The following is a 15,822-nucleotide window of genomic DNA, read 5'->3' as shown; positions in this document are numbered from 1 at the left end:
TCCTACAACCCTCATGGCCTTTGGTCATTAGTGTTTAATGCATCAAACCTACCTTTCAAATAGGGTCTAAATTCAGGTGGGATATATGCACTGTTGTACTTTGGCTCTCGTGGACTTATTTTTATTAGTAATTCTACTAATATAATTTAATTTACAAAGGCTAAACAAGACAAATTATAAGATCTTCCCGACACATATTTAAAAAAAGCATTTGATAAACTTCAACACTTATTCCTGATTAAAAAATAATAGCAAACTCCTAGCAAGTTGAAAAAGAAAACTCTAAACTTGTTAACTGGCAAAAAATTACAGCCATTCATCAAAGTCAAAAGAAAGATAAGGATGAACACTCTCACCTCAGCAAACTAATATTGCACTGAGGGCCTTAGCCAATGTGAAAAAATATGAAAAATATTAAGATTAAAATGTTAGGAAGAGAAAAGATACACACTTCATTACTTATAGATTATGAACTTTTCATCTGGAAAGCGAAAGAAAATTAATTGAGAAAGAAAAATAACACAAGTAATTAGCAAGCCGGCTTAATACAAAACAAGTACATAGAATAGTAACTTTCCTACAGACCTACAATAATTAGGCTGAAACAGAAACGGGAAAAAAGATTCCATTCAAGGGAACAAACACTACAAAATAGCTAGGAATAAATTTGAAGGGGGAAAAAAAATACAAGACCCAGACCAGTGTGAAAAAAACTATAAAACTTTCTTGAAGGACATTAAAAAATGAATGACTACCTCCACCCCACAAATGAGAGCCATGCACATCATAGATAAAAAGATATAATATCATAAGTATGTCACTCCAGTCAGAGTCTTAATAGAGTACTTTTTTCCCCTTTGTTTAAAAAAACAAATAAATTTTAAAGTCATTTGGAAGAATTGATGTGTGAGAATTGTCCAAAAAAATCTTCAAGGAAAAAACAGAAAAGAATAATGAAAGGATCCTAGTACTCTCTAGATATTAAAATTTTTAAATTTGCTCTAAAGCTGTAGAATTTGAATTAGGGTGGTACATTAAGAGACAATATCTGCAACATATTTAACAAGCATAGAATTAATACAAAAATGCCTTTTCAATAAATAAAAACCAAAAAAATCCCAAACCCGTTGCTTTCGAGCCGATTCCGACTCATAGTGACCCTATGCCTTTTAAATAAGTACTGATTAAATAATCCTATAGAAAGGAGGATAGAAGATATGAAAAGATGATTTACAGAAGTGAAAAGGCAAGCCTAACTTTGCAAAGATAAAATATTACACAAGCATTTGGGGAAATGCAAATTAAAACGCTGACAAACATGCTTTTTACCCTGGCAAAACTTAGAAACTAACCACATTAAATGCTGAGAGGAGTATGAGAAACCAGGGACTCTCATATAGCTGATGGGAATATGAAATATTACAATCCTTTTGAATACAATCTGAGAGGAGTTATTAAAATGTGAACCTTAAAACTATAATTCCATGTTTAAGAACCTATCCTATAAACACACATACTTAGACATGAGCATAGTCACTGCTTAATTATAAATAGCAAAAAGAGCAAAAAGAAAAAAAGCAAACAAAAGCCCAAAAGCTAAATGTCCATCAATAAAAAAATAAAATTTTAGGTAAGACTTTGTTATAGATCACTATGCAGCAGTAAATAAAAAGATTGATATTTACTGACATGTAAAAATTTCCAAAATTTATAATTCTAAGTATATAGTATGATCCTTTTTATGTAGAAAAAAATCTAAATCTATAAGTATACGTTTGTGTGTACAGGTATTTAAGAGATACAGATATTTTAAGTAAAAACTTAAGTCAAATTATACCCTATTTTCTAATAAACACCTCCATATGTCATGTCACAACACATAGGAGGCATAAACTTAAACATATTCTGTTCTATTTAAAACAACCAGCTATAAGCCATGATTGCCTAGTTATAAAAATATTTTGGTCAAAGTTTACGTATCAAGAAGATGTACAGCTTTTTCAGTGTGACATTTAAGGTCATCTTCAGCATGGTGAAATGAGAATTTAAATTGTGCTCACCTATGTCATTAACCACAGCTCTTATTTTGGAGACAAAAGGCCCAACTTCACTGGAATGCATTTTGACTCTTTCCTTAAGGTCAGCACCTGCAAAGGGTTTTATATATAAATATAATCTAGTCATAAACAACAATTTAAGTCAAAGAATAGAAGGTTTACTTAAGATTCATATATAACTTGAAGATTAACTGAATTCATTTGTTAAAGGAATTTTATTAAGTTTTCCTTTTCAACGATCACCATCAACACAAATACTTGTTCATAAATTTAACATACACTTAAAACAGTCATTCTCAAACTTTTTGGTCTCCCTTTACACTCTCAGAGCAAGGGATTTAGTTTGTGTGAATTATATCTAACGATGGTTACTGTCTTAGAAACTGAAACTAAGAAATTTTTAAAATATTTATTCACTCAAAAAATAACAAACAAACCCATTAATGTTAACATAAATCGCTACAGATTGGGGCCACTATCTGCAAAGACACCGACAGCTGTACCCAGCACTGCTTTCGCCCAATCGTGCAAATGTCACAACGGTGACAAGGGTGATGTCTTAGTGTCAAGAAAATCCTTTTTTTACTTCGTGGATGCCTGCCTTCATGACTGCAGACCACATATGAGAATCACTGGCTTTAAAGCATGTACAAACTGACAGCTTCATAATTATGGCTTCATCACAGAAATACTGAACAGAAAAAAAAGTAAACATATGAATTCCCTAAGGGATCATTTGCTCTTATGGCTCAACAAAGACATTTGTTTTGATAAAAATTAAACCTAAGAAAAGGTAGATCCTTTTTTAAATAAAGTACAGCAAAGTAAAACTATGGTACAGTAATATATACACTATATATATATAAATTTATACTCCACATATAAAAGCTTTACAGCCTTGGGGCACTTCTACTGTGTTCTATAGAGTAACTATGAGTTGGAATTGACTCAAAGTCAATGGGTTGGTTTTTTTTTTTTTTTTTTTTAAGCTTATACTCAGCTATTAATCTCTTATTTAGCCAATAACAAATTGTGACTATACATGTTATCAAGTACTTGCTAGGCTTGGAGCATCAATAATTTCACACAATTCTAGTAGGAGTGAAAATTGAAGTTGAAAAAGCACATATTCTATAATTCACCAATACTTCAGTACATATACCCTAGAAAATCTCTCAAACAAGGAAATCAGCACAATAACATTCAATGCAGCACGTACAGAATAGCAAAAAATTAGACATAACCTAAATATCCAAAACAGAGAATGGATAAAACTGGGACATATTTATACGACAGATACATAAAAAATATAATAAATACATATGTGTATATGTAGCATGAAAATAAATTAATTAAGAGTATAAACAGATAAATCTAACAAATAGTGTAGAAAGAAAAGTATAACTGCAGAAAGATACACAGGACGACAACATACATTTGAAAAACATAAGGAGAACGCTGTTTAGGGATATAAAGCATGCATGGAAATGGCCCATACAAATTCAAGTTGGTGGTTATCTCTGGGGAAAGGGAGAAAGACGTGTGATTGGCAAGAGGTACATGAAGGACTTCAATTTTATTAATAATGTTTTATTGCTTAAGTTAAGTGGGTACTATTATGTTACTCTTTAAAGTTTTTATATGTCTAATACATGTCTTCATGGTTAATTTTTTTTCCACGAAGAATTAAAATCTGGCAAGAAAGAAAAAAGTCAGTAGGGCTCCCAAATTTTGAACTAGTAGGGTGCATTTAAGAGATGTAAAAAAAGGACTCAAATCACTGCCATTTAGAATTGAGAGTACAATTTTAAATTGAGAATGCAAAATTTTGCTTAGTAAATGTTATTACCTACTGGTTACTAAAAGTAGCTAAATGTAGTGAAATATGGGGGAAGGGGAGAGATGAAGAAAGGAATGAAGAGGAACAAAGCGGGGAAGGAAGCAGGCCAGAAGGACAAGGACAGACAGGGCCTCTGGAGCAGGGCCGGCAGCAACTCCCTGTCGCTGCAGTGGGACATCCAGTCACTCCTGAGGCCTCACGGTGGGTCACACCCATCACGCTGCCCCTGACTCTGCAGCTGTTGCGCCAGTGCAGCTCTTCCACAAGCTTGTTTAACTTTTCGACTTCCCAGCATACTTTGAAAATCACACTCTGGGGTTAAAAAGACTGGACAGCTAGAAGCCATTCTGTGACCTAAAGAGAATCAAGGTTTGCTCTTCACACAGCCCTTCACAGCACACCACTCCCCGCTGAGAGATCTGGAAGATGTGCTCAGTTATTTAGTTCTGCCTTATCCACAGAAGAATGGTGTAAGGCATCTTCACGAATCAAGGTTTATTTTAGAAATAATTCGGCTTCTCCACATGTTAGACACTTGTGACCTTAAGACTACTTTGGAAAATTTTTAATATCCTTTTTCTTATTTTTTAACTTTGGAAAAATACGTTGATAAATCAAACATTCTGAACCTAAAAGTATCATTTCACTTCTATTCTTTCTGAGGCCATAATTTTTTTATTTGACTGTATCCAAAGTTTTCCTTGAGGCCTAGTGTTTCTCTGTTCTATTCCTTTTTTAAATTGAATCCTATAATTCCATGACCACTAACCTCAAGTGGGCCCTTGTGCTGCCGGGAAGCCTACTGTATTTCCCTAGTCAACTCATTCTTCCCTCTCCCCTCAAATCCCCAAGCCTTCTACCCACTACTTAACAGCAACTAACAAACTGAAACAGTCCGAGGAGAAATGCCACCAACACTCACCATCAAATCCACCCACCTGCCAGGATTTGAACCCGTGTACTCTACCCTCCCTCATGTCACTATGGACAAACAGTGTCACTGTAGTGTATCTCCCTTCTCTGTAGCGTCCAACTTCTTACATCCTGGCTGCCTTAGCTGCTCTCCATTGTCCTCAAACAGTTATCTTACGTATTCCATCCAGTATTTGGTGGAATAACTGGTCTGATGTAAGCTATTCCATCATAGTTGGCCACGAAAGTCCACTCAAGTGTTTTAAAGATGGACTGTGTTACAACATCATTATATGCTGATGGGAATGGTTGTGTAAAGAGGGATAATGGTGATGATACCAGCCAGAGACGGGATAATTGCTGAAGAGATGTCCTTGAGTAGACAAGAAGGGATTACTTCTAGTGCACAGTGAACAGGCTGGAAGCAGACAGGCTGAATGCCACCTCTTTTCCCCTACAAAGCATATGCTGAGTCATACGCTGTGGAGGCTAAGAGGCCTAGAAGAAGGCGGCAGCTCAGAACTCTCAGCAGTCTCATGGGGCTGAGGAGATAAACACTGGAGTTTAGGACCAGTGAGTCAGCCAGAACTTAAGAAATAATAAGATAATGGAGGAAAAAGAAACCACAGAGCCCCACTTGGAGAATTTCTCTTCAAGGCATACACGAGTTTCTAAACAATCTCACGGAAGCAGGAAGAAAAAAAATTGGAGTTCAGGGCTGGTCAAGGAGGAAACCTATAAACACCCCAGGCTTTCAGCTTAGACTCCTGAAGGTTAAATATAAAGTGGAATACATGCAAGGAAAACCACACCAAGACCAACTGCCAAAAACCAAAGACAGAAAGAAAACCTTAGAAGCTGCCAAAGAAAAAAGGCACATGAATAACTTAAAAAGAATAATGACTGCCAGCTGACTTCTCAAGAGAAAATGGACGCCAACATTAAACTGAAGAAGGAAAGTATCTGCCACTCTACATGTCTACACCAGGAGACACCATCCTTCAAATATGGCGGAGAATGAAGACATTCTTACACACACACAGAACTTATCACCAGCAGGCCCACTAAAACAAACACCGCAGGGAGTTCTTCAGGTAGATTATGAGAGTAGGTATTAAAATACCTAAGTGTACACTGCTAATGGAGAGATACACTTTAAAATACAGGGGCACAGAATGGCTAAAGTTAAAGGATAAAAACATGCAAACACTAGCCAAAAGAATGGGAGAAAATACATACAAATCATATCTCCGATAAGGGATTTATATCCAGAATATATAAAGAACTCCTACAACGCAATAAAAAAAGACAAATACTCAATTAAAAATGGGCCAAGGATTTGAATATACACTTTTCCAGGGAAGATACACAAATGGCCAACAAGCACATGAAAAGATCCCAATATCATTAATCATCAGGGAAAAGCAAATCAAAACCACAATAAGATCCTACTTCATACCTGGTGGCACCGTGGTTAAGAGCTTATGGCTGGTAATCCAAAAGGTCAGCAGTTCAAATCCACCAGGCACTCCTTTGGAAACCCTACGGGGCAGTTCTACTCTGTCCTGTAGGGTTGCTATGAGTCGGAATCGACTCGATGGCAACAGGGTTTGTTTTTTTTTTTTCTTTTTCGCATCCTTTATGATGGCTACAATAAAAAATAACAAGCACTGGTGAAGATGTGAGAAACTGAAACCCTCATGCGCTGCTGGTGGAAGTGTGAAGTGATGCAGCCACTTTGGAAAACAGTCTGGCAGTTACTCAAATGATTAAACAGTGAATTACCATATGACCCAGTAATTCCACTCCTAAGTATACACCCAAGAAAACTGAAAACTTAGGTCCATACAATACTTTTACATGAATGTCTATGGCAGCATTATTTACAGTAGCCAAAAGATGGAAACAACCCAGTGTCCATCAATACAATGTGGTATATCCATACAGTAGAATATTATTTGGCCATAAAAGGAAATGAAGTACTGATAGATACTACAACATGGATGAACCTTGAACACATTATGCCAAGTGAAAGAAGCTAGCCACAAAAGGCCACATGTGATTCCATTCACAGGGAATGACCAGAAGAGGAAAACCAAGCGAGGTAGAAAGCAGATTACTGGCTGCTTAGGACTGGGGGTAGCGGGGAGCTGGGGGAGGACGTATAGAAGGGAATGATGGCTAAAGGCTACTGGGTTTCTTTTTGAGGTGATGAAAATGTTCTAAAATTGACAGTGGTGATAGTTTCACATATATATGAATATCCTAAAAACCACTGATTTGTACACTTTAAATGGGTGAATTATATGTGTGTGAATTATATCTCAATAAAACTATTTTTTAAAAAACCCACAAATCGGAAACATAAGATAATTTTATAGCCAGAAAAGAGCTGAAGTACTGGTATAGATATAGAGCATTAAGAACTCTGATTTAAATACCTTCAGGATTAGAATTGGTACAATCACTTTGGAAAGTAATTCCACTCTGAGAATACATACCCAAGTGGGAAAAAAAACCATTGCCATCAAGTCGATTCCAACTCACAGCGACCCTATAAGACAGAGTAGAACTGCCCTGTAGGGTTTCCAAGGAGCGGCTGGTGGTTTCGAGCTGCCAAGTTTTTGGTTAGCAGCCAAAGGCTTAACCACTGTGCCAGCAGGGCTCCCACATACCCAAAAGAAATGCATAACATGTACACCAAAAGACATGCACTTATTCATAGGAATGTCATTTCTCATATCCAAAACCTAGCAACACCCCAAACACCCACCAACAACAGAACGTTTGTAAAATGATTGTGCTACTCCTACAAGCAAAAGAACTGAATCTTACAAATATTTTGAGCAGAAGAAGCCAAACTTAAAAGAGTACATGCTGTATAATCCCAGTTACATAAAGTTCGAAAACAGGCAAAATTAGTACCTGGTGACAGAAGTTAGAATATTCCCCCATATCTTTAGGGGAGGCTGTTAATGACTGGGAGGGAGGGATGACTGTGGCATGCTGACTATGGGTAATGGTTACATAGGTGAGTTAACTTTGTAGAAATTTACTGAACTACACACTTGTGTGCAATTTTCTTTCTGTAAGTACATTATATTTCAATAAAAATTTTCCATTAAATAAAAAAATCCCTGACTCCATGTCCCCTCCCCACTCTAACTTCAACAAATTTCTCTCCTCCTTTTCAAAGCCAAAATTCCTTAAAAGGGCTGACCTATCCATCTCCCACCCTGTAATCTTACACTCTGCCAGTAAGCAAGGGGACAAAAAGACAGACAATAAAAAATAAACATAATAAATGAATAGCCTACATAGAAGATGATGTCATGGATTGAACTGTGTCCCCCAGAAATATATGTATCAATTTGGCTAGGCCATGATTCCCAGTATTGTGTAACTGTCCGCCATTTTGTCATCTGATGTGATTTTCCTATGTGTTATAAATCCTATCTCTATGATATTGATGAGATGGGATTAGTGGCAGTTATGTTAATGAGGTAGGACTCACTCTACAAGATTGGATTGTGTCTTAAACTAGTCTCTTCTGAGATATAAAAGAGAGACGTGAGTAGAGAGACATGGGGACCTCATACCAAGAAAGCAGCACCGGGAGCAAAGGGTATCCTTTGGACCTGGGGTTCCTACCCAGAGAAGCTCCTAGTCCAGGGAAAGATTCATGACAAGGACTTTCCTATAGAGTCGACAGAGACTGAAAGCCTTCCCTTGGAGCAGGTGCCCTGAATTCTGACTTCCAGCCTACTAGACTATGAGAGAATAAACTTCTGTTTCATAAGGCCATACACTTGTGGTATTTCTGTTATAGCAGCACTAGATGACTAAGACAGATGGTAAACTTTTTTTTGGGAAAAAGAGAACAGAAAGGGTGAATCTACAGCGCAAGGAGGATGAAGGGTATGGACTATGTTACAAGTAAATATTAAAATACAATATTAAATATTAAATGGGATCACAAAGGCCTTAGTGAGAACTTATAATAAAATTCAATAAGAGCCCTGTATTTTACGTTTCTACTAACACAGTATTTGTTTCTAAATCATTTTAAATGAACTTCAAATCTCCTGTTACATATTTGTAATTACATGTACTGTTTTGTCAGTAGCTAACACAGAATTTCATTCTAACTGCATGAAGTTAATACTTAACAATTTTGAGAAACTACGTAGCACCCTCTATAATAGCCCTGCTAAAATTTCTGGGCTTATTATTATTTAATATAAATTCCTTCTTTTAAATGTGTTTTAGAATTATTAATTAAATTCCTACTTATTTATATTTGTATTGGCCTAGTCCAGTGGGACTTTAGAAAAATTATGGGAAACAACGGGACTATTCTTTGTTGTGAATTCCAGGATGTCTAGCGTCTGTGGCTCCTACTAACAAAATGTCAGTAAAGCCTCCCAATCACTGTGACAACCAAAACTGTCTCCCACAATTCCAACATGCTCTCCGTGAGTTTTACCATTCCCCTTGAGAGCTAACGCTTTAAGCCAGTGGTCTTCAACCATTCTTGTCCCTATTACTGCCAAAAAACAAAAAACCAAACTCGTTGCCATCGAGTCGATTCTGACTCATAGCAACCCTACAGGACAGAGTAGAACTGCCCCATAGGGTTTCCAAGGAGCACCTGGTGGATTCGAACTGCCAACCTTTTGGTTAGCAGCTGAGCTCTTAACCACTGCCCCATTACTGCTCAAAGAATTTTTACGAACAATGCTCCCTTGAATACATGACGTTTTTAATGCTAACATCTAACTATTTTTATCATACATTTAAACGGTTCAAGGATATAATCTCTGGTGCACTGTAAACACCAGCATTTTAGAACTCGCATATCACTGTCCCTGTATCCAGGGGAATCCAAACACCAGTGATTTCTCAAAATCATCCATTCAAAAACATACAAACTCTTCCCTAAAAATAAGAAATGTCGTATCATTTCATTTTGTATTTCCATTCCACTTTCCCATGCTTTTTTCCTGAGATAACAGATGTTTATGCTTAAAAAAACTTCATTGTTCACCCTGTCAAATTTCTTTGTGACAAAATATGTATATAAATAATTTTTACTAAATTCCCTGCAACTATCAAGTACAGTGAAACCTGTGAGAGCCAACTCGACAGTACTGCCTTGTTTCTCTGGGTCTCGCGAGTTTTCCACCTTTGACGGGGTGCAATCTTATTACCTTTCTATCGCTCTCCGTAAGTGGGAAATTTTGCGTTTTCCTTCTCTGACAGGTTTCTGCCTTACACAGGTGTTGATTCTCATAGGATTTACTGTACTAAATGTAAGATTTGTCTTCTGGATTGAATTTTTATTACAAGTATTATTAGCACACAACTGATCAAAGCATAAATATATTACAAATCTGATAACTATTAAATACTAAAAGTAAACTTTCATTAGAAATTTGTCTCAATGAGACGGATGGGACTATTTCCCATTATCTCATATATCTGCATGAAAATCATTTACTGCTAGAATGAGGCAATGGTTCATCACCAATTTTATTCATGCTGAGACAACTTTTCACATAACAAGGAGGTATTATTACAGCAATGTCACTCAATTCTCTCAACTTCTTCAGAGCTGTAACTCTGTTGAAAATCGTATAATAATCAAGAAATATTTAATAACCTCCAGACAACTCTATTAAGTTGTCTTTAAATCATGTTACAGCAAAGAATCGAAAACTGCCAGAATAAGGAAAGAATCCCAGTGGAAGTTCGCAACATTAACGTTTTAAAACGTCCCTCTTTTGGCAGTTCGGAGACTTTCCCCCTCCCTAGAACAATGAAGCAAAGTAAGATCCAGGACGACTTTCTGTTGCAAAAGGCAGGAAGGGCAATCATAAAAGGGAAGGTAGGAAAGAATAACGGTAACCTACAGATCAGCCTGGACGGTTTCAAGAGTACGTACTGAAGTTGCAGATCAGGTACCGATTCCTTCGTAACTTTAACGTACCTCCTAGACACCTAGAAATATCCTAACACCAGTCTGTGGACCTCCATTCTTGGTCACTTCCTGCAGAGTTTAATTGCTGGGTCATACGCAATGTAAATGATGACCTGTAAAAGCTAATACCACAATTTTCCAAAGTGGTTCCACTTAAATAACCCACCAGCAGTGCTTGAGTGCACTGGTCCACATTATCATCAATACATTCCACTATCACACTTACTAAGTATATCCATCTAGTAGATGTGAAATGGAGTTTTAAGTTACGTTTCCCTCTGTAGTAAAAGATGAGATGATTCACAAATTTGTAAGGTATTACTATGCGGTGATCAAACTCATCTTTTCACTCTTGTTACAGTTTTTGCATATGTGCTGATCCATGCATCCCATGCTTTCTTGCTCTCGGTCCAGTCAGGCTTTTATTCCCTCCATTCAACCCAAACAGCACATCAAGATACCCAATGACTGCATTTTAACCCATAAGCTCCAATGGCTGGATTCTCCCTGTGCCCCTGAGACATTTCCAACTATGACCAGGAGACTGGTCTGTTCTCCTTTCCTTTACGGCTCTTATGTGGTTCCATCAAGGTTTCTTCAGTCATAAAAGGAGCTGGGACAGGGTCTCCCCTTTTCTAGTTTCTGGAAGAATTTATGTAAAATTTGAATTATCTGTTCCATAAATGGATTGGTAGAGCGTTCCATTAAAGTCATGGTAGCCAGGGGCTTTCTGCGGGGAAAGATTCTTAACTAGATTCATTCTCTACAGTGTTGTCAAATTACTCGAGTTTTCTATTTCTTAACTCAGTTTTGGTTAAATTATATTTTCTATTAATTTATTCATTCCGTCTAAAATTTCAAATTTACTGGCATAAAGTTGTTCTTAATATTATCTCACCAGGTTAGTCTCTGGAATGTACAGACATGGCCCCCTTTTTCATTCTGAATATTGTGTATTTGTTCCCTTGTCCTTGATGATCGTGCCAGAAGTGTATCAGGCTTTTCAAAGAAGCAGCTTTGGGCTTTATCACCCTTACTACTGTGTGTTTTTTATGTCATTAGTTTATGCTCATCTTCATTTCCTTCCTTCTATTCTATTTGTCTATTATGTAATTATTTTTCTAGCTTCTTAAGGTTAATGCTTAGTTTATTAATTTTGAGCCTTCCTTTCCCTAATTTAAAGTACCACCTTAGCTGTATCACACAACATTTAAAGTACAGTATTTCTGTTAGCATTTAGTTCTGAGTATTTTCTAATTTCCATTAAGAGTCCTTCATTAGCTGCAAGTTATTTAGAAGTGACTGTAAACTTCCAAATGTAAGGGACATTTCCTAGTTACCTTTTTGTAAATAACTCCTAACTTAACTGCCTCTGGTAGGAGAATGTACTCTAATGACAGCAGTACTTTAAAATCTGTGGAGGTTTTATGTCCTAGCAGATGGCCAGTTTTCATAAATATTCCATGCGTGTTTGAAAACACTGCACAGTCGCCAACCACTGAGGGCAACGTTCGATTTAGGTACTGTGATGGTTAAGATCGTATGTCAGCTTGGCAAGGCCATGATTCTCAGTGTTCTGGCTGTTGTATAATGCTGTGATCACTTCCCTGCTGAAATGTGGTACGTGACCACCCCCATGATGGAATCTGCTGAGTGGTACCGCCAGGGGTGGGGCCTGTGGCAGCTCACCACCCCCTCAGCCTTCATCTCTCCACCCTCCGCCGGCTACTTCCTTCCTGCTTGCCTTGCCAAGGTTTTTGGCTTGTTCCAAACCCAGCAGCTGCCTCTTGTCATCTCACCTCCGGTTCTTGGAACCTGAGCTATCGATCTCCGGATTCGTCGACCTTCACAGCCTGCAAGCAGGAGTCCAGCTCCCCAACCTGCTGATCTTGGGTTCACCAGCGTGAATCAGGAGAGACGCTGAGGTCTTGCCTGCCCATCTTGGAATTCATGGACCTTCGCAGCCTGTGAGCAGGAGCCCTGCTCTCCGACCTACCGACCTTGAGTTCCCCAGCTTCTGCGGCTGCATGAATGGAAGAGGCCTCTACCCTGATCCACAGACTGGGGACGTTCTAATCTCTACAATCGCGTGAGCTGTCTCCTTGATATAAATCTCTCTCTATATATATTTATACGCTTTACTGAGTTTGCGTCTCTAGAGAACCCAGCCTAAGACAGGTACATTACATTAACCCTCAGTATACCAGGAAAAACAGTCAAAATCATTTATCATCTGGATCCAGTGGACCCTTTTTATTTTATAGTTAAATCCTTTTACAAATAATTTATAGAAAAAATAAAAGGATAATTTTAAAAACTTTATTAGAAATTTTTATAAAAGTTTAAACATAGCAAATCCATATTTTTATTTTATATTTTCCTGGTCTGTGCATTTATGTGTATATACTCACCTCTCCATACGCGCGTGCACGCACACGTGAAACGGGCTATATGTTTTCAATGCAACCGTTCAACTGACATGCACGAACCTAGAACATACAGTCTTATAAATATCAATTCTAGATTTCAAATACATCTCTAATTGATTCTAGCTTATCATTACTTCTGGTTCTTCTTCAGCACATGCATGGTGAAAAAGCAACGCTTTTGAAAACCTCGATGGCTCATCATTTTTTTGAGAGGACAGCCATATTCTTTGCTCCATAACTGCAAAATGCTTTCATTTTTACATTTATGTTAGAATAATCAAGTCAATAATCTGTTTTTATTTCTGCCATCTATCTCCTTCCTAGCACCTTCCTATATACACCTGCCTTCAATACCTTCCACTTACAAGTTGTATCAAGTAAACGTTCATGAATAAATATTACATGAGATGCAAAAATACTGGCACACATCCTTGTAGCAAAATGGGATGGTCCAGGTTCTTGTCACAACATATTACGTGGCAAAGTTCTTCCTGACGAATGACTGACAGGATGTGAATTCCATTTCTCCTTTTTGTAAACCACAGAAATATGTTGTTCACTCATCGATTCTTGAGTCTGAGAAAATTCATCTAGGACACTGTTAGCTGACAACCCATCATCTGAGATTTTCCATCTATGATTAATCTCACCACCATCATTAGGGCCTAGAGTACTGCTGTCTCTTTGTATCCCCTGTCTTATCTATTTCAGAACTGTGAAATGTCTTCCTCTATCATTCTTCTTGTCTTTGCTATTACAAGTTGAAAATGAAATATTCTGAATTCTCAACTGTGTTCAAAGAAAGACTACAAATACAGTATCTCCAGACTTCTTTTATACCTTCTTAAAAGAAGACACGATTCTTTGGACAACACAATAAGAAAACTGAAAGGTGATGCACTAGTAATGATTTGACTATTGTATCATCCTTCTAGCCAATTCCATCATTCTTCCGTTTTCTTATTTCAGTTCTTTTTAGCATAGTTGGGGATAACTGAGGAATAATGATAAAAGCACTCACTGGATGATGAAATTACCAATATGTTTTAAGATAGGGACATATGGGATAAGACCCCATAATTTCTCTTAGAGTCATAAAAGGGTCTAATGGATCCATATGGTAACTGCAAGAGAGAATAAATTTTCTTCTGTTTTTTTAAATACTAAATTTTCTGTTCTTCAGAAGACCTCTAAAAAAAAAAAAGTCATGAAATATCAGTCTATACAACAGAACTGTTCAAAAAGAAATACAGAAACTAAAAATGGATACAGGGGGCTCTGATGGTATAAAGGTTAAGCTTGTTAACTGGCTTATTCAAAATCTTCCACAGCAATGACTTTTTCCTGTTTATTAATTACTGAGAAAGGTGTGATAAAAACTACCGTTATGATGGTGGATCTGTCAACTTTTTCTTATAGTGTGATATTTTTACACTATATATTTTGAGGCTGTTTCTAATAGCATAAAATTTGAGAATTAATATACCTGCCTGGGAAACTGAATCCTTTGTCATTATGTAGTGACCCTCTTTATCTCTAATAATTACTACATCTAGTTAAAATTTTTACTTGAATGCCTATTTTACTAGTATCTATTAATTATAATCATTAATCTATTTTATTGATATTAACACTAGTATCAATATAACTACCTTTCTTTTAGTTAGTACTAGACTAGTACCTTTTTCTACCCTTTAACTTTCAACCCATGTCCTTACATTATAGGTGTGTTTGGTATAAGCAACACAGTGATGATTTTTTTTTAACATAGCTGTTATTTCCTTTTAATCACATTAACTGTGAATAGTAACTGATTTAAATCTATTCTACCATTTTATTGTGGCATATTTATCCTGTTGGTTCATTTTCTTCTCTCCCTCACATTGCCTTTATTTTTTTAACCATCTTCTGGATTAACTGTTTTTCTTATTTCATTTATTTAGAAGTTATTTGCTTTTTGTCAATTACTTTAGTAACAGTAATATCCTCACCATTTTAGCACATGTACTTAACTGAACAAAGTATCAAGTTAATCAGTACTTTTAACCTTCTCCTAAATAATACAAGAATCTCAGAATGCTTTCATTCTGATTACTCTCCTACCCAGAAATATGCTCTGGTCATGCAGGATTGTAGTTTTACCTCTTTTTACCCCTAACAAATTAACAGCCAGGCACTATGACCACTGCGTCACCAAGCCTCGCTTCCTAACAAATTAGTATGATTACAGCATCCCGTATTTAACAGTATCTTTGCTTGTCGAATCTGATGAGATTCATTTTTCTTCTGCTCTTTTGTTCTAGAATTTTCTTTACTGAGATCTATTGAAGGTAAACTTTTCTTTCTTGTGTGAAAGTATTTTTCTCTTGCGGTCTTTACTGAAAGTTTATCTGAGTATAGAATTCTTGGCTGAGAGTTATTTTCTTGCATTACTTTTGAAGATTTATTTCCATAATCTTCAGAATTCCACTGTTACCTCTGAGAAGTCAACCGTCAGACGTACTGCTGTTTCTTTGCAGAAGATCCGTTTTTTGTTTTTGTCTTCACTGGGGTGGGGGGAGGCTCCCTGTTCCAAGTGCTCTTCTTCTTGTGCTGTTAGCCGAC

The 15,822-nt window shown here is 36.8% G+C and overlaps 1 protein-coding gene across 12 annotated transcripts in view; it reads right to left on the bottom strand.

Annotated features, from left to right (window-relative positions):
* AUH (AU RNA binding methylglutaconyl-CoA hydratase) overlaps window positions 1–15,822 on the bottom strand; it is a 214,417-nt gene that overhangs the window by 131,911 nt on the left and 66,684 nt on the right. For all 12 annotated transcript variants that reach the window (XR_002825858.1, XR_002825859.1, XM_004387976.2 and 9 more), the window contains one exon: window positions 2,061–2,147. Coding sequence is in view for 10 of the 12 variants with exons in the window: in XM_004387976.2 (XP_004388033.1) it covers window positions 2,061–2,147 (87 nt within the window). In the remaining 2 variants the exon portion in view is untranslated. The remainder of the gene's footprint in view (window positions 1–2,060; window positions 2,148–15,822) is intronic.

Source organism: Trichechus manatus, unplaced genomic scaffold (assembly GCF_000243295.1).
Source record: "Trichechus manatus latirostris isolate Lorelei unplaced genomic scaffold, TriManLat1.0 scaffold00201, whole genome shotgun sequence".
NCBI lineage: Eukaryota > Metazoa > Chordata > Mammalia > Sirenia > Trichechidae > Trichechus > Trichechus manatus.
The sequence above is the reverse complement of the archived record's forward strand: the minus strand, read 5'-3'. Positions and strand labels throughout refer to the sequence as shown.